Source organism: Nipponia nippon, unplaced genomic scaffold (genome assembly GCF_047370975.1).
Source record: "Nipponia nippon isolate SJK-2023a ecotype South Korea unplaced genomic scaffold, ASM4737097v1 scaffold_11, whole genome shotgun sequence".
Lineage (NCBI taxonomy): Eukaryota > Metazoa > Chordata > Aves > Pelecaniformes > Threskiornithidae > Nipponia > Nipponia nippon.
Window position 1 is genome coordinate 17986185 of NW_028262302.1, and position 27987 is coordinate 18014171.

Genomic DNA, 27987 nt, shown 5'->3' on the forward strand with positions numbered 1-27987 from the left:
GCTGATTTTGAGAATTAATTGAAGTCAGCTGGTAAAACTCTTATGGACTTCAGTGGGAAAAGGAGCAATCCAGTATCTTAACAAAACAAAACCCAAACCCGCATTTTCAATAGCCAATATACAGCACAAAATATTCAACTGATTGATTCAGGTCATTAAGCACAAAGATGAGTGTTCAAATTATCCAAATTAAAAATGAGTCATTTTAGTACGAAACCTCCTGAGTAGCAAGTTCTCAAACTACCACATGATCTTGGTGAATACTGCTCAGATCAGACCCCATCCCCAGTCTGTAATTGCTCCCCAGATGCATGTTATTGCCCTCAGGTAGCAACAAGGGCAACTTCAAATTTAGCCTTTCAGGTCGAGGGCAGCAGTTCACCTCCTGAGCTTAGTCTCTAGCGATGGCTCGGCAGAGAACTCATAAAGAATAACAAAATGGTGATTAAAAATACCAATAAACTACACCTTGAAAGATTGCCATGGGGTCGGTGAGTACGCACTTGCCTCATTTTACAAATGGGAGAATCCAGGCAGAAAGACAGGAACTTGGGAATGATCACACGGCAAGTCTCCAGGCTGGAAAGAAGAGCCAGAGCTGTGTGCTCCTATCCACCACAGCACAGATCCCTCAAACACAGCCCAGGAGCTCCTACCTGTGGCCTGGAAAGCCTCAAAATACAGCTCACAACAAGGTGTAAAATAAGCCATCCTTGACAGAACCAGCTCGTTACTGAGGCCAAGGCAGCTACGGTCTCCGTTTCAGCAGTGCCTTCCCCAGGAATTGCTGTGCATTCTCCAGCCTGAGAGGTAACCAAAAAATTGCCCTGCCTGAATGAACAAAACAGTGGGAGTTCTGGCATGGGGGCACGTATTGTAAGGGCACACAGAGGACTTCCCAAAGGTATTTTACGCTGTTTTGCAGTGATGAGCAGATCAAATCTATAGTTCTTGCTCTACAACTCACTGCTAAATATGCATAGCATTTAATTTTCCTTTCATTTCTGAAATGCAGCATGGATGCCAAAATAATCAAGAGCTGTAATAGCAAATCAAGGGGCTATAGGATAAATCTCATTATCACAGAATATGTTTGGTTACTGGGATTCATTCTTTGTATATTGAGCATTGTTGCGACGTTAATTAACAATGGCTAAAAATCATTACAAACACTGAGACAACAGCCAGTGTTAACCACAGGAATAAAAGATTAACCGGGATGAATAGGAAGATGCCTTTATATCGGTTGTTTTTACACAAATATGGGATTGCATAACTACATACTCATTTTTTGCACAGCATGCAAAGTTTTCAGGGGCAGCGGCTAGATGACGTGCTTTCCAACGCGCTTACCAAGGTCATCCGTGAAAAAGTGGTTTTAAAAGACCGAAAATAAAAAAGCAGAGAATTCTCAAGCGAGATCATCAGGTATTCTGGTTGCCTGCACATATGTGAAGTTTTTTGTGACCTTCGCAGCAGTTACATAAGCATATGGAGAGAAAAACAAACTCGTATTAAATGCTGTAACACATATGGTCTCCTGACAGGCTGTTCCAAGCCGTGCAGTGATTTTACAGTCTCTATGCACTGTACAGCAGTTCTTTGGTCTCGAGGCAGGAGTCAAAAATAGCATATCAGCATGAACTCCACATTCTTTGTCTTTTATGGGCAGTCTGCACGTTAATATTGAAATACATAATGCACTGTGGCTAGCTGTGTTTAACAGCAAAAAAGTACCATCTACATGGGACTCGATCGTACTAGCTGATCACATCACATATGATATGCTATATGATACACAAAACCCCAGCATTTGGAGTAATTATTGTCCCAGGGTATGCCCTGAAGCACTTTAAGGTAAGGAAGGTATCATCAGCAGTTTCATTTTGTTTGGGCAGGGAGGGCCTGGGCAGCGTGGAGGGAGCACCGTTCTGACTGGAGGAGTATCTTCATAAGGGGGAATGTGTCACCCGGGCTATCTAGGGCCACTCGGTGTAAAGGCTACGCCAGACCTCTCCTTTCCAGCCTCCAAGCTGAATGTAACCAGAACCTCAGCCCAGGATGGGATTGCCAAAGGATGTAGAAGCACTAGTTGTACCAAAGCTAAGTTTCCTTGTTTTTAAATATGTCCGTCAGCCGTATAAACTCAGAGTGCTATCATCTGTCGTATTTTGGTCATACAAAAGATTCAACGACAGAACCCAGCCCAGCAGCCAACGCTTGAGGAGTCAGCCTAAGGAGCTCGTTTCCAGCGGGATCCATCCCAGCGTTACCTGCTCCAGCACGGCCCCTGCGCCGACGACGCAGCCAAGCACCTGCCAGCCTGCGGTCGGGCTGGAACCAGACTGCGAACGCCTTTCCGAAACCACCGCCGAGGCGTAAGCGTGCTGTGAACGCAGCCGCGTCCCGCAGCGCCCGGCGCTGCCGAGCCGGCGCCCAGAGCCCGCGGCCGCCCGTCCTCCTCCTCCTCCTCGGCGGCGGCGGCGGCGGCGGCGGCGGGGCGGTCGCTCTCCGCGCCCCTGCTGCCGCGGCGGGGCCGGCCGAGGCTCCGCGCAGCCGGGCCGGGGGGCAGCCGCCGCCCTCCGCGCCCGCGGAGCGGCCATGCGGGGGCTGCGCGGGGCGGCGGAGCCCGGCGGGGCGCGGGCGGCGCTGGCGCTGCTGCTGGCGGCGGCGCTGGCCCCGGGGCCGGCGCGGCCGCACCCGCAGTGCCTGGACTTCAAGCCGCCGTTCCGGCCGCCGCGGGGCCTCGCCTTCTGCCGGCGCTACGCCGACTTCGGTTGCTGCGACCCGCGCCGCGACCGCGCCCTGCTCCAGCGCTTCTACCGCCTCAGCGCCCGCCTCGACGGGCCCACCTACGCCGCCTGCGCCGGGCACCTGCAGGACCTGCTCTGCCAGGTGAGGCGGCCCGGCCCGCCCGCCGCACCGGGCTGCCCGGGGCTTCTGCTGCAGCGGGGGCTTCAGCCACACGGGGGGCTTCAGCCGCGCAGGGGGCATCAGCCGCGCAGAGGGATTCAGCCCCTGCGCGGTGCTTTGGCCACGCAGGGTGCTCTGGCCCAGGTATGGGTGCCTCAGCCCGGGCGTGGGTGCATTGGTCCGTGGAGGGTGCACTGGTCCAGGCAGAGGTGTTTTGGACCTCACAGGGATGCATGAGCCATGACATGGGCACAGCAGCCCAGGAACGACTGCCTCCACCCGTGCAGGGCTGCACCAGGGGCTTTGGGCAGCCCGGGGTGTGTGAGCCGTGGCGTTAGTGCCCGGCCCAGACAGGGGTACACGGGCCCCCACACAGGTGCATCAGCCATGGTGTTAGTGCCTGGGCCCAGGCGTGGATGCGCTGGCCCACATATGGGTGCATCAGGGATTAGTGCAGCAGCCTGAACGTGTGCTCCCAGGCACTTTCAGGAGCAACTGTCCATCATTAGGTTTCCCAGTGGACTTTTCCACCCTTGGCAGGTGTTTGAAAGAGGAACAGGGATGTTGTTCTGCTTTAATTTATGAGCAGCGGTGCTCTGACATGGGTCTGTGGGCAGTTGCAATTTGCAGACTCCCCTCACCCTGCCAGGGTTAGATCCTTGGACCTGGTGAAGACACCCAGGAGGGGACCAGCCTGCCCAAAACATGCTCCTTGTTACGCCCCACTCATGGGATCAGGTGGGTTTTTGTACTGGGTTACAGCATCCTGAGATGCTTTTAGCGTGTGCCAGGTGCTAACAGTCTTGATGATGGGTGCAGAGTAATGCCTGAGGATGTGGCCTAGAAACCTCTGTGGTGGCCATCCCACACGGGGGAAATTTCTACTTGGAGTTGATGTTCTGTGGCCAGATATGATAACAGGATGATCCCCTTCTGCGCAGAGCAAAGCGTCTGACCCGATCATCAGCGGTGGCCTCATATGTATGAAAATGCCCGTGAGACAGAGCAGTGGCAGCTCTGTGCTGTGCAAGTGTAAATCTCAAATTAATTCAGACAGTGGAGGCTCGTCTGCTGTGCTCAGATGGGATCAAAGTCGCTTTTCAGAAATCCCGCTCTTAGCATTTTGCAGGGTACCTCTTGTGTTCCTGAAAGCACGAAGAGAAAGCCAACCCTTTTCCACAACAGCTTCTAGAGATCTGACCTTTATTTCATCTCACATTGTACTGGAAGCAAAAAACCTTTGAATATATTCCTGAAATAAGTGGTATCCAAAAGTCCATTTGCAGATAGGAAACCCATTAGCAGGGCCTGCTAAGCACTTCTTCTGCCTCTGGAAGCGATAAGTAAGTCTCCTGTGTACATCAGAAACCCAACCATTGAAAATTTGTTCAGAAGCAGTGAAATATTTCAGTGTGGGAAAAATGATTCACTGAAATGTTCTGATGAGCTCAGTGCATCACCAGCCCAGATGCGGCTACACACCACCGCCTCTGGCCACGCAAGCACGAAATGGAAGTTCAGGCATTGCAATCACTCCAGAACGCTCTGCTTCCATTCATTGGTTATATATACAATTTATATCCTAGACCTGAATTAATAAGTGGGTTTCTGTGACTTATTCAGCACACTTCTGTCTCTTTCTGCTCACAATTTGTGATTTCTCTCAAATGTGATCGAATTATTTTGACAAGTGTTCGGCTTGTTCTTGTGGTAGGGACTCCTACCTTCTCTTAAATTGTGATTTGCTACATGGTGCTGTTTCTGTTCCTTGTGGAAGAGCAGAAACATCCTTCCCTCAGTGCTGCCCATGGTCCCCCTGCCCCAAAATAGGGTTTTCCCCCACCCAGATGCAGGCTGAGAGGGTGCCTTTGGCCGTGGGGGAGAGGAGGGCTGCGGTGGGACATCCCCCTGCCTGCCCCACGGCCTCGACACCCGGGGGTAATTTGATGGGGGCAGCGGGTCTCAGGGGACGTGTGTGGATGCGGATTATTGTGCGGTGGGACGCAGGACACAAGACTGCGGGAGAGCAGATGCCTTGTTCTGCTTCTCGGGGAACAGCTTGCTTAAAGGCTTGAGTTTCCAGATGGAGGTCGACAGGGAAGGTCAGGGATTACGTGCAAGTTAGACGCTTTCCTGAGCAGTCCCGTTGCTTCCTCTGGGCTGATAGCAGCAGTAAGTAAGCCATTGTTTGATGTGGGTGTTCGTTCAAATTCAGACTGTTACAATTCCTCAGATAAATAGCTGCCTCTGAATTCCTGGAACAGATAGGATGGATTTGGCTAACTTGTCTTAATGTGACTTGTTTTATTTTCTGATGAGTTATTTTCATAGTGCGAGCTTGTTCCAGCCCTACTGAAGTTGCTGATCATCTGCCCGTTAGTTTCCTTGGTCTTTGGACCACATCATAGTTTAAAATGAATGAACAGACCATGTCATTTGGAAATGAGAATTTAGATCTACTAGTGATGCTGGGCTGGAACCGAGTGTGGAGTTTCTTGGTGTTTTGAGTTAGTGAATGTGACAAGACGACGTGGAGGGTAAAGGACCACAACATTTACTTCAGAAGCAGAGAAATTCAGGATCAGGAGTAAGGCTCCATCTCTTGTGGAATAGAAGTTGGAAGATATTCCAAAGGTGGCTGGAAAATACCCTAGACACATGCTTGGGTACTGTCTGGCTAGTGGTAGACCTCTGAACATCACTGTCAGCGTAATGCTGCTGTAAATAGCCATATGCCACCAGGAACGTGGTAAGGAGTGAAGAAGTCATCCACAACGCTGTCTGCTATTCAAACACACCTGAGGCTGGGGTGAGCAGCCTGCAGCGGCAAAGGGACAGGCAAACCATACCTCTCTGCTATTTTTAATCCCGATGCTGAAGCCAGGACGTTGCTTTATAATGCCCGAGATCACCGCTTGCTCTGAAAGAGGCTTTCAGAGAACCAGCTACACCCCGGTACTCAAGCGCTGGTCTTCCTCTCTCTGAATGTGAAACCTCGGTAGGCAGAAACCGACTGAGCTCCCATCCAGCCCTGCCTTCACATTCCCTTTCTGTCTCATTTCAGTTTGTTTTCTGAGGCCAAATTTTCAGTCGTAACAACTGCATGGGCAAACGCTCCGGCTCTTTCTGTCCCTGGCACACCTCGTGTAACCGAGCTGAGTGCCGTTACCCAATCTGCCCGCGTAATTTCAGTGTTTTGTGTCACGCGCAGTCTCCTTTTTACCACATTAATTGCTGCTCATTTGAAGGCATAATAACCTTCATTTTGCAATGAATGGCTTGATATTCCAGGAGGAAAGCTTATTGTGCACTAATGATCTGTTATATGGCCTCTCAGTTTATTATGGTATGTAATGGAAAATAAAATAAAAATTAAATATTGTGTGTACTTATCAGCTAATTTAAATACTTCAGTATCTCAGATGTTATGTCTTTTCAGCTATTGAATAGTGCTGTAATCTGCATTAGGAAATAGCTCCCCATAGATTTAGAAACAGCTCCCTATATTTTTTTTTTTAACTAAGCTGGTTTTGCTTGGAAGAAATGCCATCTAGGCATTAACAATGCGGAATTTATTCAAGAAGGATAGTTTCTCTTTCTACCTTTCTTTCCTCAGTTCTTTATCTGCCCTGTGAAAATAGCAGCCTGCACTGAGTCATGTTACATTATTTGGAGAGCGCTTTTGAGATGCTTGTCGGGAAGATGCATTGCAACTGGAAAATATTGTGCGTTTATTACAAGGAAAAGTCCTTGCAAAGCAGAACTGAGTCGCTTTGGTCAGTTCGTAATTTACAGACAGTTTTACTGGATTGCAGTGGCTTTTTACATAAGGAAAATGTGCCTGTCAGAGTTCTCATAGTGGCGAATACAATGAACTATGTGAACTTGATTCAGTCCTTAGGTAGATTTCCAAGGCTGGGCCTCCCATAGACTAGGGTTGTGCTGCAGCCGCTGCCGGTGGACCTTGCCTGGATTATGGCCTTTTGCTGCTCACTGTCTGAAATTCTGTAGCCTGAGCATCCCCCGCAGAACTTGGTGACCAGCGTCACGATCATGAGATTCATTTCACCACTTCTAATCAGGTATATAAAGCGTCTGTAGGCAAATATCCACCAGCAAAGGCAGTTGGACCCGAGCAAGACTGGTGTATGCAGCGATAGGATCCCAGGGCTGGGTGCACTGCGTGGTACAAAGGACGGGTGTCCTTCTGCACTCTTCCTACACTTTCTCATCCCACTCCTTCCAACCTGTTAATTACATCTCTGTTTGAGGTGCATGTCTGGATTGTCGGATGACAAGGTACGGAAGTCACAGGCTTTTGCCCCGCCAACCTTTCCCGTTCCCTCCTCATCCTGGAGATGCAAAACCTGAATCTTCTTAGCTAACTCCTTGGTTTCGCTGCCGTGCTGTGCTGAATCTGCTCGTTATTTCATAGATAAAATCAGAGCATCCAAGATAGGAAAGTCTCTTTTTCCCCAGTACAGTCTGCCAGGTGATGTAGCAAGACATGTGTCATCACTGGTTTTCTTGCATTAGTGCTATGGTTACAATAAATGAAAAACAGCATGAGGAAGCCAGCTTTCACTAGGAATATTGAAGATCATTTCCGTGAATGCTGAGATAAACCTCCTTTCTAAGATCTTTTCCTGTGTTAATATATCTTCAGAATAAACCACAACATATGTTGTAATTAAGGTGAAATTTCTCCAATTAGTATTGCTGCTCAGCTGTTTCAAATCTGGTGTAAGAAACGGCTTAAGGCTTCTTCTCTCTCCTTCTAGGAATGTTCTCCATATGCAGCTCACTTGTACGACGCTGAGGATCCCTCCACCCCCGTGCGGACGATACCAGGACTTTGCCAAGACTATTGCCTGCAAGTGTGGCAAAAATGCCGCTCCATTTTTCGCTATCTCTCTGCAGACCAAGAGTTAATTGCACTGGAGAACAACATGGCAAAATTCTGCCGCTACCTGTCCTTGGAGGACACAGACTACTGTTTTCCACACCTGCTGACTAACCAGAACCTTAACCAAAACCTGGGGTTAGTGACCGCCGACACGGAGGGCTGTCTCCAGCTCTGCCTCATGGAGGTCGCCAACGGGCTGCGCAATCCCGTTGCGATGGTGCACGCCAACGATGGCACCCACAGGTTCTTCATTGCGGAGCAGGTTGGCCTGGTGTGGACCTACCTCCCCGATCGATCCAGGCTCGAAAAGCCATTTCTGAACATCAGCGAAGCCGTACTTACCTCACCTTGGGAAGGAGATGAGAGAGGTTTTCTAGGTATTGTCTTCCATCCTAAATTCAAATTTAATGGTAAAGTGTATGTCTACTATTCAGTTGAAGTTCGTTATGAAGAGAGAATCCGAATCAGTGAGTTCAGAATTTCTCCTGCTGACATGAATGCTTTGGACCATGGTTCCGAAAGGTATTGTACACACGTTTCTCTGGCAAATGTATTTAAGATCTCGGGGGCAGCTTGTGCATTTTTGAAGGCTGTTAATGAATGAGACTTATTTAGCTTAATATTGTTCTTGCATTCCAGTGTGGTAGCAAGTTAGTCCAAGTCCATGTCTAGCTTACTGAGACAGAGAATATGCAAGTCCTCCATGGATGAACTGCAAGTGCTCAGGGATAAAATATTTATATTTCTCAGTTCTGGTATGTCAGAAGATTTAACTGAACATTGATTAAACATGATTTACAGTTAGTATTTTGGGATTTGGTTTTTGGTTGGGGTTTTTTTGGTGTTGTAATTATTACCCTTTAAAATAGACTTCTGCAAAGCATGAGTGAAATTCATTCCGAAGCCAAAGGTTTCCAAAATCAGTATAAACAAACTCAGGGGTACCGGAACAAAGACGGATTTGGCCCCACATTTCTTTATCTGAATGACAGCTTAACCCTGTGATATTACAAATTTAATATCAAATTAAATAAAATGCAAACCACTATGCTATTACTGAGTTCATTTTGGTTGGAAATTTCATTTGTTTGAGTCTGATCCTGCAGTTGATCCACATTAATATGCACAGATAATTAGAGGTTTGTTTGTGGAGACAGTCTATAGATTTATAACCTGGTGCAGAACCACGTAATAGAACCAGTGTGTTAAGAGACCCTTGGATATTATTAATGTTAGGATTTTTGCTTTGTTACATGGATTATATAAGGGCTTTCCAAGTACTCGGCAGGGGATGATTCTAGCTCAAAAATGCCCGTAGCCTAATGATAGAAAGGGGATGCTGCTTTATAAAGCAGTGACAGCAATTCAGTGTAAGGAGCGCTGTAGATGACAGGTAAGGGGAATTCAAAGGTGGTCCTCAGGAAAGCAAGTCAGGAGCTTAAACCTGCAGATGTCAAGGCCCATGAGCTGTCTTGTTTAAAAATCCTCAGGCTCTACGTTTGTAACATTTTCTGTGCTTATTTAGCTGATGGTTAGTACGGCAAAAGCTTAAGAAAACAAAATTGTGGTCCTGTTGTGCTTGTGTAGGCAGGGCTCCCACTGACTTCATCCTGAGATGCTGCCCAAGAGGCAGCTTCGGCCGACACGTGGTGGGCCTTGCCTTAGCAGGAAGGCGTACGGCTGTTTGCCTGCAGATTTTTGCTCAGTGTGTTTTGTTTTCTTCCATCTTCTTTGGGAGGCTGAGGAGGATTCACCTTTGTGATCCTCCCTCACTCCTGCTGCCGGCTGGAGCCTGTGCGCTCACGCACGGTTACCTTAGCTCAGAAGTGGTGATGTTTAGCAGCAAGTGACAGAATAATTACATAGCTGGATTCCTTCCCACAATTTACAATCCGATCACAAACTATCGGTACTTTCAGGAGGGAAAAAAACTGGCTAAAAATGAGGTGTTATAAGTGATTATTATAATTTGGTTTTGCAGCTATTAAGAGGCACTGCCAGCATGAAATCTGGACTTTTTTAGAAGCTGCAGTAAAATAAACTTCAGTTATTATACCTGGGAACCTCCACTGCATGTATTTGTGGCTTTACCTTTCTATAGAGTTATACTTTTATATATTTCACCCTTTTCTTACTATGAAAGGGATGCTAGGTGTGTAAAATAAACAGATAAAAGTAAGAGAGGGGTTTTAAAATGAAGGTAAAGGTTGTCGGTAGTGCTTTGAATAACCTTTGTCAAAACGGTTATTTGTTGGTAGGGCTGCTTTTAACCACTCTTTAAGCTTGTAAAGTCCTGTGTATGTAATTATCGTTTAAGGATTCTTGTCTGTTTAAGAATTTAACTATTACTTAATGTTTGAAAAGTTTTAGGTTTGCCTTGAAAGCGCCTGTCAGGATTGTGGCAAATGCTGTACAGATGCACAGCTGGACTGGAGTCCTTTCTCTTGCAATTTGCAATCAGATTTAAGCTGAGATGCCTTTTCTTAAAAAAAAAAATAAAAAGGAAAAAAAGAGGTTTAACAAGGAGGAAGGAAGAATCAGAGGAAGAGTATAATTAATTAAAAGTGTATTCTGTCATGTGGTTTCCCAGATTTTCCTTATTACACAATTTGGTGTTTCTGTAATCTGGAAAATATGTTGGAATTATTTAAGGTTAGAAAATCAGTTATGTCCAAGTAAAATTCAGTAATGTGGATATGGAGGAATTTGCATCAAGACTGATCTGTAGCCGTTCAGGGCCAACATTGCTCTGCCGTTTGCTTACGGCTTGTGCTGTAGGTGATGCCTCCTCCTTCTTTTCGGTTAGGATAATCCTGGAAATAGAAGAACCTGCTTCCAACCATAATGGAGGAGAGCTGCTCTTTGGAGATGATGGGTATCTCTATATATTTACTGGAGACGGAGGCATGGCTGGGGATCCTTTTGGGACCTTTGGAAACGCCCAGAACAAGTGAGAGCCCCTAAAACCTTGTGTGCACTGTGTCCCCCCCCCATCACCCTTGGGTTGAGAAGAGAAACTGGGGGAGGTAAATTGAGGGGGTTTTTCTGTCTCGGGTTTACTTTTTGCCTAACACCTGCACTGATGATGTGCACACACGTGGGCACATAGACCTCCCGTGTAACTCCGGTTTCCTTAGGGGAGGTTATCGAGATGTGCCTTTTTTCCCTGTGAGCAGCGACAGCTCACTGAGCCTTCCAGCTGTCTGCTCGGAGCCCAGTTTTCTGCAAGCAGAGGGGGGGTCTATGAAATGGGAAGAGTGGACCCATCCCTACAGCAGCTCCAAGCCATGAGCGTGTGTCCGTGGGGCAGCGGGTCGTGGGAAGTCAGTGCCACCTGAAGGCTGTTCAGTGGCCTGGGACAAATGATATGGTCTTGAAATGGTTGGTTTTTTCAGAGATGTTTAAAGGCTTGTCTTTTCCAAACCAGAAAGAATGAAACCCTAGACTTACCAAAAACCCATCTCTGAGCAAGAATGTATGTTTAACCGAGGTCTAGTTTCATTTCTTTATTATTTTTTTTTCCTTTCTTCTCCCAATACAGATCAACCCTGCTGGGCAAAGTGCTGCGGATTGATGTGAACCACAATGACCGCGGGCCTCTGTACCGAATCCCTCCTGACAACCCATTTCTCAATGATCCCAAGGCTCGACCCGAAATTTATGCATACGGAGTGAGAAATATGTGGCGCTGCTCTTTCGATAGGGGCGAGCCTCGCACCAAGGAAGGGAAAGGGCGGCTCTTCTGTGGAGACGTGGGGCAGAATAAATACGAAGAAATCGACATCGTCGAGAAAGGGAAAAATTACGGCTGGAGGGCGAGGGAAGGGTTCAGCTGCTACGATAAAAAACTTTGCACCAATTCTTCAATAGGTAAATAGATGTTCTCTCTAAATTACCTGTGTCTCACACTGTGCAGTTTTCTGCGCCATCATTTTTAGTTCCTGCCTTCAAAGCCTGGCTGCCTGGTGGAAGACATGCACTTGTGAGATGTAAATCTATGCAGTCTCAGTCTAGAAGGAAGCTGACTTGGGGATAAACATTGAAAGTCCAAATGTTACCCTTTTTGAATTAGGAGGAAAATGAAACATGCTAGCTGTTGTTTTTCTAGGCGATCTGTGTTGTTAGTCAAATTGCTTGATGATACTGTGATTTAGGGGGACAATCTCATCTTTTCTACATAAAATAAGCTGTCCTGAAGAAGTGAGAAAGATTTGGAGAAATTGTATTTTTCTTCATAACTCAAAAGTAGTGTTCTTATTTAAAAAAAAAGAAAGAAACATGTTGTGTAAGCTGGCCAGCCTATGTCAGTATGCAGCCTGCCTGCTTTGCAGGTAACGGAATGACAGTGTATTTTTATTTATTTTAGCTATGCCAAAAAGGAAAACCTTAATTTTTTTTTTTTTTACTTTTCAAACCTGGATTCAGGGTATTTGCTGGCTGTCTAAATTCCAGTGCACAGGTGAAGTCATAGTGGATTGTATTGTAAGGTCAGATGTGGACCACATCTTGTGCTGGAGTGTCTCCCCAGAGATCCAGGGGGGCAGTGGGCTGGCACTGATTTGCACTAGCTGAGATTCTGATTTTTTTCCTTTTCTATGTGCTATGTGGTGTTGTTTAACTTCCTTCCTTTTATTAACTTAGCTACAAGTACAGTGGTAGTGATTAAGTGTTTTTTATAAAAATTTCAAGAGCAGGGAGCGGAATTTTTTGCACTCCCTTTGCTGAAGCAGTTGTCAGAGAGCCCGTTTAGTGCTCTCCTGTGTGACAGTGCCTGCGTGAGCGTTCATGGCAAGCACTTTACTGAGGTCTCTGGGTATTCGGAACAATTTCTGTTGCCTTTAGAGACCCTTTTGTTAGAACAGTGAAATGTCACAGCCCCTTTAAAATGATAAGTGCAGCTGCAGTGTAGAAAACACTTGCTTTAGATGAAATGCCCCTGGTGCAAGTTCCCCGCTGGTGGAGCTGCGGGGTTTGTTGCTTGAGGCATCTGCTACATGGGCAGGGAGAAAGGCTGTGAGGACGAGGAGGGGTGGGTACCACGAGGAGATACCTATAACCCAGGAGTTTCAAAAGAAAAGGAGGAAGCATCCAATGAGGACCCTCAGAATCAGGCCATCCCCCTCTATTTTGCCTCTGTCTTGTGTTTTAACTTACATTTTACAATGAATATGCCACTACTACATCTTCCCTATGCCATACCATAAATATTTGATGGCCCTTTCAGGTTAAGCTCCCCTGTCTCGGAGAAACAGAAGCTATTTGCGCTGACATATCTTTTCATCAGTGCCTGCAGTCTGGAGCTACCCATCTCTTTTTTCCCTTTCACCACTGAAACAAAGCTGCATTGGGCAAATATGTCCTGCGTGGGTGCAGTGACTCTAAGAGTAAACTGCAAATTCATAGCAAAACCAGCCAGGCTGTGTAGAAATGGGCCAGAAGCAGCACTAACAGACCTGGTTGTGGCAGGAGGAGAAGGGCTCAGGAGAATGGTGAGGTGTGTAGGTGATAGAGAGCACTCAGGCTTATCAGAGATTCAGCTTATATTGCAAGTGAAAGAGCAAGCAGTCTCGCTGAGCTGGCTTGTCCTTGCTTAGCACAGTCAGCTGGACAGGGCAATCGAACATGGTTCTGAAAAGGTGAAAATCAAACTAAATATGACTCCATCGGCACTTCATTTAATTAAGGTGCTCAAATGAACCTGATCATATCGTGCTAGTCTCAGAACTATCTCGATAAACAGCTACAGCTAGATAAACAACTATTCTGCATCATGTATAAAACAAGGCAAGTCACAGATCTTTTCTCCGCTACAGATGATGTGCTTCCAATTTACGCGTATCCACACAAAATGGGGAAATCCGTTACGGGAGGCTACGTCTATCGGGGTTGCGAGTCTCCAAACTTGAATGGCCTGTACATATTTGGTGATTTCATGAGTGGGTAAGTAAATACTTCAGGTACTCATTATACCCCCTGCCAAAGTCCTCCAGCGATACTACGCCTGCCTGCGAGTGCTCGTGCAGTATAAGCACCGAGGATATGCTGCTGCTTGCTGGTTGCAAGCACTGGCGAAGCCTGACTGCGCAGTACAGAGGGCTCACGTGGCATGTTTTATATAACCTTTAGTCCATGGTGCTGTGCAGGAATGCAATCTTTGCATTCCAGCAGCCGTCGATGCTGCTAAGGCACACCGTGCCAGTACAAATAAAGAGGCAATGATATGATGTTCATTTAAAGTCCTGGAAGTGGTGTAAAAAAGCATTCGAATGCATCCTAAAAAAAACCCCACTCTGATGCAACGTTTCCAGACACCAAAGATATTGAAAGAAAAAAAAAACATTGTCCAGCAGTGAGTCTGCTACAAACCTGTGATGAGGCAGGCGTGAGACTGCCTTGTTTTCCCCCCACCTACTCTGCCTTTGCTGTATGTGCATCTCCCCGGCCTCTCGCACGCAGCCCACATGCCACCTGCCCCGGCTGACGCACTGCTCCTGGGCGCAGGAGAGAGGCCACAGAGCTGCGGTGAAGGCAAGTGCTCTGCATTTCTGGCAAAGTCCCCCCAGACATCCCTTAAACCCTCCCATACAATTTTTTCTTATGCTTGTGTTGCCCCTGAAAGACATGGTGTTGCAGGGGTGCATAATACATGTGTTTTAATATTAATAATCTTTTATTTCTTGGAGGAGCTACACTTCCTATAGTAGCTAATGCGGGTAGGAAGCATTAAACATCCTTCCAGGTGTCCTGATTAATGTTCATAAATCATCTTCTTGGTTGCTTGGTGCAAGTGCTTTTTTGCCTTGCAGGCGCCTGATGTCTTTGAAGGAGAATCGTGCTACCGGAGAATGGCAGTACAGTGAAATCTGCATGGGGACGGGACAAACATGCATGTTCCCTGGGCTTATCAATAACTACTATCAATACATCATCTCTTTTGCTGAAGATGAAGCAGGTAATCTTTTAACTTTATATCACACTGAATGGCATGCTTGTGGTTTCTCTTTGGATTAAAACACCAGAGAAGGGGTCAGAGAGGGCTCCTGGGAGGCAGCGGGGGATGGAGAGGCAGGTCTGTCAGTCTTTAAAATGCTGGTGGGTGATATTCCCAGCATCTCCCAAATATCAAACCAAAGTCACAGTCCTAATTTTGAGGTACTTCCTCCAATGGCCAGCGTGCCACGCAGTGACAGCAGGGGGAATTGGAGAGGCAGGTCCCTGCAAGACTGGGTCTGGCTGTGCTGCTGCCCACACACCTATGGTCTGGAGGGATGGGGAACAGCGGAAGGCAAATACAATTAGAAAAGAAACCTCATTCTTCATGGTGCCATGCCATGGGGAACGCAGGCCCTGAGGGGCTGAGAAGCTGATACCCAAGTGAGAGTAAGTCTGTGCTCTTGGCTAGTTAGGAAGGCTGTCGGTGTTATTAATGGATACAGGGAAGCAGATGTAATGAACAGTAATTATGAACCTGCTAACCTTGGCCTGGAATATTTGTACCTCTCGAGGTGAAGCAGAATGAAAGCCCTACGTTATGTCTCGAGTGACGCATCAGCAGAAGGCTGCTTAAGCCCATATTTTATTAGTGCCAGCTGGGATTTTGCCTCACATAGGACTGAAGGATGTAGTCTCAGTGGAGCTTTGCAGAGCTGTGTTTTTAAGACTGGAGACATTTTGCTTTCTAAGAGGGAGCTGCTGCAATTTGAAAAGGAGGAAATAAAGAGTCCTGGGGTGAAAGCTGGTGGTCGCTACCTTTGTTTGTACCAGGGTATGGTTAATTGCCCAGCCTGGCGGCGGGGCAGGCAGAGCGTGCAGCTCCTGGCTGGGGACAGGGAGAGGACAACCATTGCTAAGTAGCCTCGTATGCGACTCGGCAATGCAGGAGTTTGTGTTCTGCCCCGTTGTGGGGAGGTCCTGGCTTGTGGTCACAAGCACCCGCTTCCAGAATGCCCCAATTTTTAAACTTCTGTTTTTCCTGCAGATTATGTCAGGTGTGGATGTTGCACAAATGCGACATGTGTTGCATGTCATATAAATGCAAATTTTATGATGTAAATGCAAATTATCCAAATTAGGTATTAGCTCAAAAGTTTGACTTTGGAATTTTATGTTTTTGGAGTTAAAATCCATTTTCTTTAATGGTTAATGTTCATGGAAGCTAGAGCTGGTTTGCAGTGCTGTGGTGAGAAGGATATCTTACCCTAAAATCAGAAAAATTTAGTTTAAATCTGCTTTATGCCAAGGCAGAGGGCTGCCAAGTGCAGTACCAAGCTGCTAACTGCAGCCCTTGCTCATGCACCTGGGGAGCAGGGTCTCCCTCGTCCTGCGCCTGTGGGCAGAGTCTGTGCAAAGGCGGGTGAAACGCTGCCGTCCTTCTTCTGCCCCGCGCTTTTCGCGCGTGCTTTGCCTAAGTGTAATAGAGCTGGGCGGAAATTTGGGCTGGAGTCTGTTCTCAGAGGTAGTTATTTGCCTTGTGTTTACTTTATTATAATGGAAAGAAATCAGTTGATAAGAGTTTAGTGAGTTTTCTTTATCTGCAGTGAACAGTCCTCTCTTTCAGCTTTTTGGTGTGCTGGGAGTCTGGTTTTTTACAAGTTTATCACACAGTTTATTTTAACAAGCTTTTCTTCATGGAAGTGTTTGTTTTTTGGGGTTGTTGCTGTGATGAATGTTAAGCCGGCTGGTGCGGTGGATGTGTTAATGCGGTGGGAACACCTGTATTTTTGGCCTGTTGCACAGCCATTATGAAGCCAGCAACCCCATTCCCTGGCAGCTGAACATGTCGGGGACACCCCCGGCACTGTGCTATGTCTGTGGCGCACACATGTGACATAACCTGTGTGCTTCATGGCCTGACCATCCATATTTCTGCCTGATAATTTCCAGGAAAGAGGGGTGGGATGTGAAGCACACATCGCTGCACCGCAAGACGCAGGTGTTTCCCATCCCTGTTTGGATCAAGGCTGCCGCTGACCTGTGGTTAATGGAGCCCACCAGAAAAAGGAAGAAACCAGCCAGGGGTGGCCAGGGGTGGCCAGGGGTGGCTGGTTTCTGCCCAGGAGCATCCAGAGGAGCTTGGCCAGGGCAGCACAGGAGAGCAGGGAGGAGGAAGGAGGTTCAGCAGCCAGCACACATCTTCCTTTGCTCACTCTGACCCCTCCGCTGCTTCCCCTCTTCCCCTTGGGGTACCCATAGGACGCCCAAAGAAATCTGCCTTGCTCACTAAGCATGTCTCCATTGACTCTTTTTCTTTCCTTTTTTTCCTTTTTTTTTTTTTTTAATATTGCAAATTTATTTTTTCTCTCTGATCCTTTTCATTGCACTGCTCAAGCACTTGGGCTGGCAAAAGAAAGCGTGCCAGAGGGACTGCTTATCCCAGCCTCCCCCGCACAACAGGAGGAGAAGGATGGAAATGCAGTTAAGAGAAAATAAGTCAAATAAATGGTGACGGACATTGTTTGGCTGAAGGTCGAGCCCTATCCATGTGACCTGACAGAGCTGTGACGAACCAAATGCCCTTCATGTGAGATGCATCTCACTTCGTGAGTGTGCTAGAGAAAGCAAAAGCAAAATCTTGTTCCTCTGTAATTCACCCCAAAGGAGTGCTTCATCCAAAAGAGCAGAAGGCAGTGTGAACATTTTTAGTTTCCTTTGATTTCATTTCGACAAAGGGAATTTAGGGTTTGACTGGTTTGCATTAGAGAAGTTAAAGGACACAGATCAGACTGAGATCACAGCTAAAGTCTGGGCAGCTGAACCTGCAGTGGAAATTTGTCCAAATAATATTTCATGACAATATGTAAAAGCTCCCTCTCACTAGGAGTATTTTATGCTACTGGACTGCAGATGAACTCTCACTACAAACCCAAATGCAAACCTGCCTTGTTTCCTCCAGCAGCCAGATCTCCACATTGGTCCTGGGTTTCCTGATGCTCTCTGACCTCTGATGCAGAGTTAACACCTTTGTGCTGTACAGGACAGAAGCTCCATGGAGAGTTTTCATGGCTGTGTTTGGTTTTTTCCCCAGGGGAACTTTACTTCATGTCTACCGGCATACCAAGCGCCACGGCTCCCCATGGAGTGGTGTACAAAGTGGTGGACACCTCTAGGTATGAGATGTTCTTGTTGCAAAGCCTAAGTGTGGTGCAGTGTGTCCAGGTGTGGATGTGATGAGTGATGCTGACTGCCTAACTAGCTCTTCTCCCATGCTGGGCCCTTCTGCAGAACTTGATCAAGGAATGGCTGGAGCAACCCGTTGGGGGTCTGCTTTGCTCCTGAAGTCGCGGGAGTCTACGCTGCCTGGTGATCACCAACTTGTTATGGGGCCTGTTGGTGTTATGGGGGTTGGGAGATTTGTTCCTGAAAGCTAAAGGAGTATTTTATGGGTGGCTTGTCTTTCTCAGGCCAAGTTTCTTTAGATTCCTGCCCAGAAGGAGGGAGTTTTTCTCAAGGTGTTTATTCTCAGTCCCGCTCCATCCCTTGTAGCTGGCTGCATCTCCCATAAGAGCCCCGTGCCCAGGCAGCTGCAGCTGACCCAGTGTGACCTGCAGTGCTTTCTCTGGCAAACCAGAGATAAATGTCAAAAAGTACATTCTTTTTTTGTGTTTCAAAGAGAAAAATGGTTTGGACAAGGTTTGTAACAATGGTTTGTTACCCCTTCTGGATCCCATGGGCGCATATCTTCAGATGGGGCAAGGCAGGGAATACTTGTGTTTTATGGGAAGACGTATAGCTGTTTTTTCCATCTTCCTGTTTTTTAAGCATTACTATTATTGGCAAAACACCAAAATACTTTCAGCCAGACATGTAGAGTGAGACTTTTGTAGCTTTTATATTTTTAAAAGGATTAAATTTACAGCTTTAGCTATCTGAGCATTTTGAACCAAACCACTTTTTTGTTTCATGTTGGAACCAGACCCCAAAGTTAAACAGCCCCCAGAGCTGCCGCCTGCTTTCCTCCAACTCCTCCTCTGTCAGGAGCATTTTCCATTATCTAACACAGTGGAAGAGTTCCTGTAAACTGTGTATTAAGAGGCTGGTATTACACAACCTTTGCAAAAATAAAGAAAGCAGAAGTGAAAAGAAAGTCGTAAGTTTAAGTTTAAAAAGAAGTTTCTTTGGTGTGTTGAGTACAGCAATACGAATAAGAAAGAACTCGGGAAAATTCATAAAAGTAGGGAAAGTCCCTGTGGCAGTAGTTGAGAGGGGAGCTCTTTGCCTTCCACAGATATGCAAATGCAAACAATCCTAATTACAAAGGAGCTATACCCTCCAAACGCAAACATAATGCATTTCTGAACCAGTTTGAAAACCTCTGAAGAAGGCTGCAGATTAACGAGCCAGCCAGCATAGGAAAAAGTGATGATGAACTGGATGTAACTTCTCAGAAGTGAGATGTACCTCCACGGCAAACAAATTTGTGTCAAAATAATGTGGTGTTCCAAGAGGAAGCCTCTGTAGGAGACACTTAGAGCTCTCGCTTGAAACAAATGCATTTTTGGGACTACTTTCGTAGGAGTGAGTCTTTTGTTTGGCTTTATGTGCAAATAATAGTCTGTTATTTTGCTTCTCTGAAGACAGCCTGGAAACTTGCGTACACATGACCTCTGTGTCAGATGTTCAACATATACTGTCTAGTTTTGTGATTTTTATTTTCAGTTTGGTTAATCTCTTGCTGTAATGCTTGAACCTGCCAATGTTTTTTTCCTTAATGGATTCAGCAATAGCAAGTGAAAACACAGCCAGAGGACTCCACTGCCTTGTGAATATTTGCACTTTGATCAATGAAGATATGTGATTGTTTAATTATGTTTTCTCCTGTAAGAGATTACTTGGATCATTTAAACAGACTTTTTTTTTTTTTTTCCAGTGAGCTTTACATTCATTGAAAAACAATGGGAAGCAAAGGCTCACGATGCCAGGGGAAAGGAATTAATTGTACGCTGTACGTGTCCCTTTTTTCGCAGGAGAGCACCACCAGGAAAATGCCGAGTTGAGCCATCGCCAGTGAAAGTAAAAAGCAAGCGCATCCAATTTGTGCCAAAGGAGAGTAAGTGTCACTGTTGCTGCTTATTATTGGTGCACGTTAGCTGGCAGTAAATATAAACTCCAGGCTCGCGCTCTCTCTGTATGCGTGGAGACCACCCAGGACTTCGCTCTTCAGAGTATCCTCAAAATTAATTCTTACCAGCTGTTTTGGATCTGAAGCATTCGTTCAAATAAGGCATAAGATATTTTCACCTCTCCTGGCCATGCGAAATCTTCTCTGCAGTTTCTGCCGTTGCACATTTTCTCTTTTCCATGCTACATTGTACCTGTTTCATTACCACCAACTTGGTTTCCCCATAACTGTTTCTGTACTGAGATCCTGTGCTCGATGGTGCTTTTCAGTGATAAGTGATTTTTTGCAGTGCCTTCAGGTAGTGAGGAGCACTTCAGGAGCTGAAGATGATGGCTAAAGGATTGGGAAATAGCTCATTGAGCAAGATGAGGGCTGAGTCACTGTTAGTTGTACGAGAGAATATGGGATGAGAAAACGCTCTCAAAGGAATCGGTGTGATCAGCCATTCAGATGAACTTTTGGCTTATCCAAACCCTCCAGGGCTTTTTGATTGCTTCATACTGAATGAAGTATTGTGTTGCTAAAGCTGAAGCAGTTAACGAGGTAGCTGAATCTGCAGCAAGCCAAATACTATTTATGTTAAATGCAAAACCCTAAATATGCTATTAGGATCTCACAATTAGATTAGGCAGCATCACCTTTCTTTTCCCCTGTGCATTTTGTTTACAAATGTAAGTACCTAAGCAGTACCCTAACAACTTTGTCGTGAAGTTAGTATTACTGTAGGATCTCTTATGTCAGAACACTTTTATTTAATTTTTAATTACATTAATCGTGTGACACTGCATTTGAGTCATAGACAGTTCCTACAGCTTTGACTTCAAGGAGGAATGAGGGCACTCACCACCTTGCAAGATTGAGTCTTTAAGGTGGAACGAGATCTAAGGCTAATTATTGACTGTTGACATGCCTGAGCACTCGGCACATCTTCAGAAATGTTCTCCTTTGCAAGCTGTGCACACCGTTTCCAAATGTTAGTAACTTGGTTCGTGTTCAGCCAGCAAACTTGTCTGTTTCTGCTTATGCATTATTCTCTATGCAAGTCAGAAGTTCAGATTTTTAAACTACACATATAACTAAATCTTTTGGGTTTGTTTACAAGGAAGTTTTCATCATAAAATAAAACTTAGACCCAGTGGGAGACACTCTGCTAAGTGTCTCAAGAACTAAATTCACGTGTAGGTGAAAACCAAGCATGAAGATTTTGATTCAGAAGCATGCAAACAGGACGCATAGCTGTAAATATTTTGCACTTTTGGTTAGTGTTTAGTCTGAAGGTAGCAGAATCACCAAGGCATGTGGCTTGCATTAGGTGTACGAGTACATTTGTTGGAAGTGTATTTAATAAACAGCTTGACAAGGAGTAATACATAATAACAACTTGATTCAGTGAGGTGAAAAGCACTCCCAAGTGTCCATTAGCTTTCATGCAGTCCGACATACATTATATGAGTTCCAGGATTTTTAAGTGCTTTGCCAGATCAGGCTCCAGCAACTGAGGTGTGCACAGGTAAGGCTTTCCCATTTGTTTCTTGCCTTCAGAGCTTCAACTTCCAAAGAAGGGAATTATTTTCATTCCACAAATACAATTCCTCTCCAAAGAGTGTTTTTTGGAAAAACTGGGCTGCTGCAAGGGTTTGTCTTTTGGGGACACATATTAAGCACAAATAAGACAGTCATATTTTGCCTCGTCTCTGTACTACAAAGCAAATGATGAATGAGAATGGATAAGTCTAGGATATAATTCAAAAAGTCGTGATGTCTTGGCAAATGTATGTGACACTGTCCCAGCTCAGTAGATTGTTATTCTGAGTAATTCTGAATTGCTTCCTTCTGACAAGCTAAAACTTATTTTTAAGCTAAAAATAGAGCACATGTGAATAAGCAAGTCCAGTAATGCCTGGAAACTGTGACAGCAAAGAGTTTTCAGCTCTTCAGAGTTCAAGGCTCTTTTATTTTTTTTCATAAGGAAGAAAAAACCCAACCCCAAATCCTGTTTTATGTGTTGTCCTGGCAACTCCGTTCCTTTTGCACATTCCAGTTGCCAGAGAGAATTGATTTTGAATGTTCCTGATTTCAGCTCCTCTGAATAAAGCATCTGGCCCAGTGGGGAGGCCGGCGCTCTTGGTCTGGTAACGCTTCAATCATTAGTAATGAAGAGAAGAGCAAAAATAGTTCCTGTCTCTAAAATGCTTTCAGCAGGGGGAGAAGGGTAGGGTGGGGAACTCCTCTTCTGACTGTGAAACTCCAGTGCCCACCCTTTAATGGCCAGGCTGAGGTTTTGCCAATAAACTGCTTGGAGTTTCCTTCTTGGGAGAGGCTTACCAGTTGGCATTAAGCCCTGCAGTCCTCTCTGCTAAATAAAAGCAGCTGACATTTTTTGCTGAGGAAATACTGGCTCACCAGGAGCGTTGTCACTTCTCAACAGAATCAAGTAAGCAAATTCCAAAAAATTAGTTAAATAAGTAAAAAATCAGCACTGATTTCCTACAGTTGTCTGTAAGTAGTGTCTGTAGAGTGACAGACTCATGGTTTCCTGGGTTTTTGCCCCAACAGAGCTTATTGTGAAAACACCAACGCCACGTCCCCGTCTGAAGGCCACGACCGAGGCCCCATGGGGAGGCAGGCCAGACCCCGAAACCCCCCGCGTGCCAGCTGTGGACTGGGTGGGCCAAGCCCCGCCGCCGCCGGGGAACCGAAGCAGGACACCCACCACCCCAGCGCCAAGCGGCAGGGCCTCCAAGCCCAGGAAGGGAGGAGAGAGGAGGGGGCAGCGCAGGAAGAAGAAACCCCCCGGCACGGCTGCACCGCCGCGGAACGGCGCCGTGCGGCTGATGGAGCAGCGGGGCCGCGGCCGGAGCCGGGGCCGGGTGGAGATTTACATTGACGGCGAGTGGGGCACGGTATGCGATGATGGCTGGAGCTCGGCCGCCGCCGCCGTGGTGTGCCGCCAGCTGGGCTTCCCCTACGTGGTGCGGGCCAGCAAGAAGGCAGAATTTGGGGAAGGGACCTCCCTTCGCATTCTCCTGGATGATGTCCAGTGCTCCGGGCAGGAGAAGACACTGCTGGAGTGTGACCACGCTGACGTCGGCACACACAACTGCTCCCACGAGGAGGATGCCGGCGTGGTGTGCAGCTGGGAGGAGGTGGCAGACTGATGACAGAGGAGCTGGCAGGACTCGGAGCATGTCCCCTTCTTGCCCGACCCTCTAACCCAGCGTCAGTATTGAGGAGGGTGTGCTCTGCCTTGAGCATGCTGCGTCTCTTTGAAGTAATCTTGGCGTTTTCTTCGTGTTCATCCCCATCCACCTGCCTTGGAGGGAAAGAAAAAGTAAAATGAAGCAGTGACTTGAGTATGTCGTGGGCAGGGACTGCATTTTTTGTAAGAAGAAAACACCAAACATCAGCCATTATAGATTAGAAAAAAGATGCATCTTGTTGCCTTTTCACCTTTCAAAATACAACATTCCCCAGCCATGCTTCACAGTGTTTTGCCAAAAAAATAAATTCCCAAATGACCACGTTTCACTCTTGCTTATGGAAGTGTTTGCGTTGTTTGGCTTGCTTTGCCACCTGCAGGTCTGAGTGGTAGTTTCTAAGTATGTGCAAATATGTGCCTTTCTTTGCAGAATACAAAAGTAGAATTTTTTTTAACTTTCCATGCACTAGTTTAAAGGAAAATTATTCTTCTGTAATGCTTTATATTGGTATAAGCCTATTGGTTATCAAAGATAACTGCGTCTAAGCAAAGTCAGATAAATTAGAAAAAGTCATAGCATACTACCTGGAAAATATTTCTTCAGTTTACACTAGTCTAAGCGAGAAGAAAATCTGGCCTTTTTTACGTGAACAGGACCATTATCCAGTTTAACCCTGAAGATACTTTGTACGTGTTTCTCTACTTTCCTAAATGTTGTGAAGCCGTGTGGTTTTGCATTCAATTTTCACAGGTGTGAATGACTAGACAAAAGGCAATGTACTGGGGTAATAATCCTGTAATATTTACCCCTTTTTAAAGGATATTAAAAAAGCCACAGAACTCATTTTGTCTGAAATGTGTTTTTCACCTGAGTGGTGATTGGAGACACACGTTCTCCTCTCTTGTGGTCTTGCTGTGTTTGATAGCATTTTGCCTGGTTTTTCCTGATGTAATCAGGATAGGTTTTATCTTGCTGCTCACACAAGAACATGAGAAAGACAAAATGGAACAAATGTAAAATGACTAGTGCATCCAGCAATGCTCATGAGCAAAACCTTGTATCTAAAGCTCATACTGTGGATGTTTATTTTAATTCCCCAATTACAAGTTGACATTGTCCTCTTAAGCCTGAAACATTCATGTATATGGTAAATGAATTTGTTTTAAATAGTTGTTCTTGAACTCTCTGATATATCCATTAACTATTCTTTATATTAAAGAATACCTTCACTATGCAAAAGCAGACGATCAGAAAAATAGCTCTGTCTCCCTACTTCTTATGAAGTATAAAGGGGAGAACAGACGTATAAAGTGCCTTTTGCAAAATAATGCTCTTATTTCATTGGAAAACCTACAAATGCCATCGGGCACCATAATGTCATTAGGCTTTTCCCATTGCAGTGAAGGTGCAAACGCATCTGTTTAAAGTGCAGAAATTCACTTCAGGCACATCAAAACATTCAGAGAACAAGACAGCCCTTTGTAAATTCTTCTGTTAAAATAGTTGGCACCTCTTGAGCTGATGGGACTAGAGGGCTGGAAGAAAGCGGAAAGTGGAGATACCATCTTTCTTCTTCCAGATTCCTCTTCTGCTTCTTTTGGCTCCTTAGCCAAATTTCAGCCAGCTCTAGCTGTGACATTTTCAGGACAATCTTGGTCATAGTTATGCTTAAAAAATTCTGGGTAGAAAGAAGACCTGCGCAACAAAGTTACTCTAAATAGAGATGATTCAAGGATGTCTGCCATCGACCAATTAGACAGGAATTTCACCATCATTTTCCAGGTACTTAAGTATTCTTTATCTGATTTAACTATTAGTTACCCTACGCCTGCTGTAGCCCATTCGAGCCTCCGGAGCACAAGCAGAGGCCACCTACACCTTGCATATTGCTGGTGGTGGTGCCACCAACCCCCGGCGGGCAGTCGCGTAGCGGCGCACAGTCTCTGGTGACAGCTAAAGGTGCATGGAAACCAGCCCACGAGGAGCAGCCGTCGGTAGGAGCAAACTTTGCCGTGGCTTGGTTGACGGAGCTGTACACCCCCGGTGTTTGCTGCCGGTGTTACGTGGGTGCCGCAGCCTTCACACGGGAAATATCTATCCACAGAAGAAGACACAAGACTTGCAAATAAGTTTGTTTTTCCCTCTTACCCTTTCTCCCAGCCTACACTGAGTGGGGAAGGCATTCAAGTAGGTGCGTGCCAGCTCGGTACGCGTGTCTGTGCCTGCCAGCTGAGTACGTTGTTATGATGCTGGGAAGATATTTCTGACCATCATGATCCCTTCCAAGCTTAAAACATATCTACTCTAAATCCTGGTATTTGTCAGTCTAGTTCCCTGGTATTTAAATAATGAGCCTGTACTACTCAAAGCACAGAAGTACATGTACATTTAAATGCCTGATATATCATCTGCTGTTTAATAGGATTCTTACCGATAGCATTTTTCTTAATTTAAAAATGCATTTATATATCAGGGTGTCACACAAATTGAGCTTTGGATAAACTGATAATCCCAGCTATTACGTTTGAACATGCCAGTATACCACCTGGATGCTGATTCAGGATAAAGATCTTAAAATAGCCCAGAAAAATGCCGCTTACCACAGTGCAGCTGCTCTTCTGCATGTGTCGTGTGGCGGTCCCAGACTTTGGTCTAGTAGCAATATGGTTTATTGCCTTCTCTCCCAATTCACCTCTGTGACTGGGACTAGAACATCTGCTTTTTTCCTTACACATTTTTCCTTTCCTTATGTTAGCACAGCTGTATCACACAGAGGACCCAGCATATCTCTAAGGGAACAGTGTAGACCCAGCCTGCTACCTATTTTTCTTTACCTGCAAGGCAGAGTAGCTCTGTGCAGAGCTCAAGGTTTTTCTCACTTACATTGCTTCTGGTACCCAGCAGCCAGCCCGAGCACCGCCACGCTGTGTTGAAGTCTGTGGTATAGCCATTATCTTCAGGCCAAAATCATTTGAACTTACCATGTTCTTTCCAAGGCATCCAATAGACAAATTCTCCCACAAGTATCTGGGAAAAACTTTAGAGCTTGCTGCCAAAGCAATGGAGAGATAGTGAAATAGGCAGGGTGTTGCAGTGGGGATGCTCACTCAAATGCTGGCAAAACCCTTCTGGGTGCTGAGCCCCGGCAGGAGCACGCCGTGAGGACATGCCCCACGTCGGGGGAGCTTGGGCTCTGCCCAGCTTCTCTCAGGTTGCAGGGTACGAATAGCACGAGGCACATGCATATCACACTACTAAGCACAGCGGCCTGTAATTAAATAACACTGAAGCCATGACTCAAGTTCAGAAAGCTCAGTGGTGGCACTGTGGGTGACACTGGCCTGGGGGCTCAACTTCACATGCTGCCGTGGTGTTTCTCCTGCCTTCATCTCCCCTACCAGCCTCTCCCCCACCTCTCACCAGTCAGCGCCTTTGTGTTGGGCCTCAGCATGGCCGAGGGAGCAGCTCGTGCACCACTGGCCCACAGCCCAGAACCAGCAAAACACTTCCAGGACCGCACCAAGCAGAGCCTGTCCCTCCTTTAACCTGTTAGCGTTGATAGGATTGCATGGGGGGGGTCCCCAGTACAAATCCGTCCCGCTGTCCATGAGCTCAGCCTGGTGCTGTTTGGTTATGATCAACATAGAAACTCAGAAGTGCAGAGGAGAAAACCAGTCACAACATACCAATAGCCAAGCCTGCTTTTCCTCTCTAAAAGATGCCAATAGACTTCTTTAAAAGGTTTAAAAGCTTGGCATGTGAGATGCATTGGCCCCCTTAGATACTTTCAGACATAAGCGCACATTTTTCTGTATGAAAAAAGGTGTAGGCATCATTTGATAACTAACAACTGCATTCCAGTTTTAAGTTTTAAGAATTCATAACATCCTCTGTTAAACAAATAAGACCCCAAATCCATTTGATGTGTGTCAATACCTTGCTGCCTTGTACATGACTTTCCCGGGGTTATTCATGCCCAGACTTTACTCTGGGGCACAGGTGCAGCTATAGAGCTGCCTTGAGCAATGTTTTAATGTAGTCAGAAAAGCAGCTATGATGAAAACGGCAATCATTCCTTAACAATAATGTGGTAAATAGGGATGCTATTTTTAAGGAAAAAAAAGTCTCTAGTGTTCAGTGAGCTATAAGCACTGACATCAAGTAGCTTGTTCCTCAGGGGCATTAGCTGTTGGCAATGACTAAACCCTTGGACTGCTTTTGTTATTATTAACCATCTTGCCAATTACTTGCCCACTCTGTGCTGGAAAATTTTATTGACTGAGAAGGATCAGCTTTCTTTTTCCAGTCCTTATGGACCTCAGTACATATGAGCTGGGTGACAACCAACTCAGGCTGAAAATCACTGCAAAGGTCTGTATTTGGCAGTGTCGGGTAAGTAACATCTAAGCCCACTGCAGATTTTGTTTTGCAAAGGTATGGTTGACTCCTGTATCCAGTGTATCTTAATCTGTGGCAAAAGGTCTGGTTTTAAGACAGCTCATTTATTATGAGCAGTTACTTTTTCTGAGAGTTTTCCTGTCCACATCTGGCAGGCACAGACAGGAGACAACAGTACAGCAGTGCATGTCAAACTTGAGCAAGGTGACTCCGATGGCCTCAAAAGGTACCAAGGTCCAGCACCTTCTTTCCACACAGCAAAAGGCTTTATCCTGGTCAAGTCAGGATGTGATGCCCTAAAGCCAGACAAGATTGGAGCACATTTGGTTGTCAGTACCCCCAAATGAAGGATTTTTTTTTTGCCTGGTAAATGAAGGGGCAGCAGGAAACTTTCCCTGGCACTGGGAGGCAATGAGCTGTGCGGTCCCCAGCATGCCTGTGGCCCAGGCTAA

General features: G+C 46.0%; 1 protein-coding gene across 1 annotated transcript; it reads left to right on the plus strand.

Moving 5' to 3' along the window:
• The first annotated feature begins 2601 nt into the window (after window positions 1-2601).
• On the plus strand, window positions 2602-23980 carry HHIPL1 (HHIP like 1). Its single transcript, XM_087746994.1, has 9 exons — window positions 2602-2895; window positions 7695-8341; window positions 10626-10769; window positions 11361-11689; window positions 13633-13759; window positions 14626-14771; window positions 17844-17925; window positions 19783-19865; window positions 22494-23980. The coding sequence occupies exons 1-9, from the start codon at window positions 2602-2604 to the stop codon at window positions 23093-23095; spliced, it is 2454 nt and encodes an 817-aa protein (XP_087603120.1). The 3' UTR covers window positions 23096-23980.
• Window positions 23981-27987: the final 4007 nt, after the last annotated feature.

Coding starts and splice junctions, on each gene's coding strand:
- HHIPL1 (XM_087746994.1), top strand. CDS start 2,602: ATGCGGGGGCTGCGCGGGGCGGCGGAGCCCGGCGGGGCGCGGGCGGCG. Junction 10,770..11,360: donor TTTGGAAACGCCCAGAACAA/GTGAGAGCCCCT, acceptor CTCCCAATACAG/ATCAACCCTGCTGGGCAAAG. Junction 11,690..13,632: donor TTGCACCAATTCTTCAATAG/GTAAATAGATGT, acceptor TCTCCGCTACAG/ATGATGTGCTTCCAATTTAC.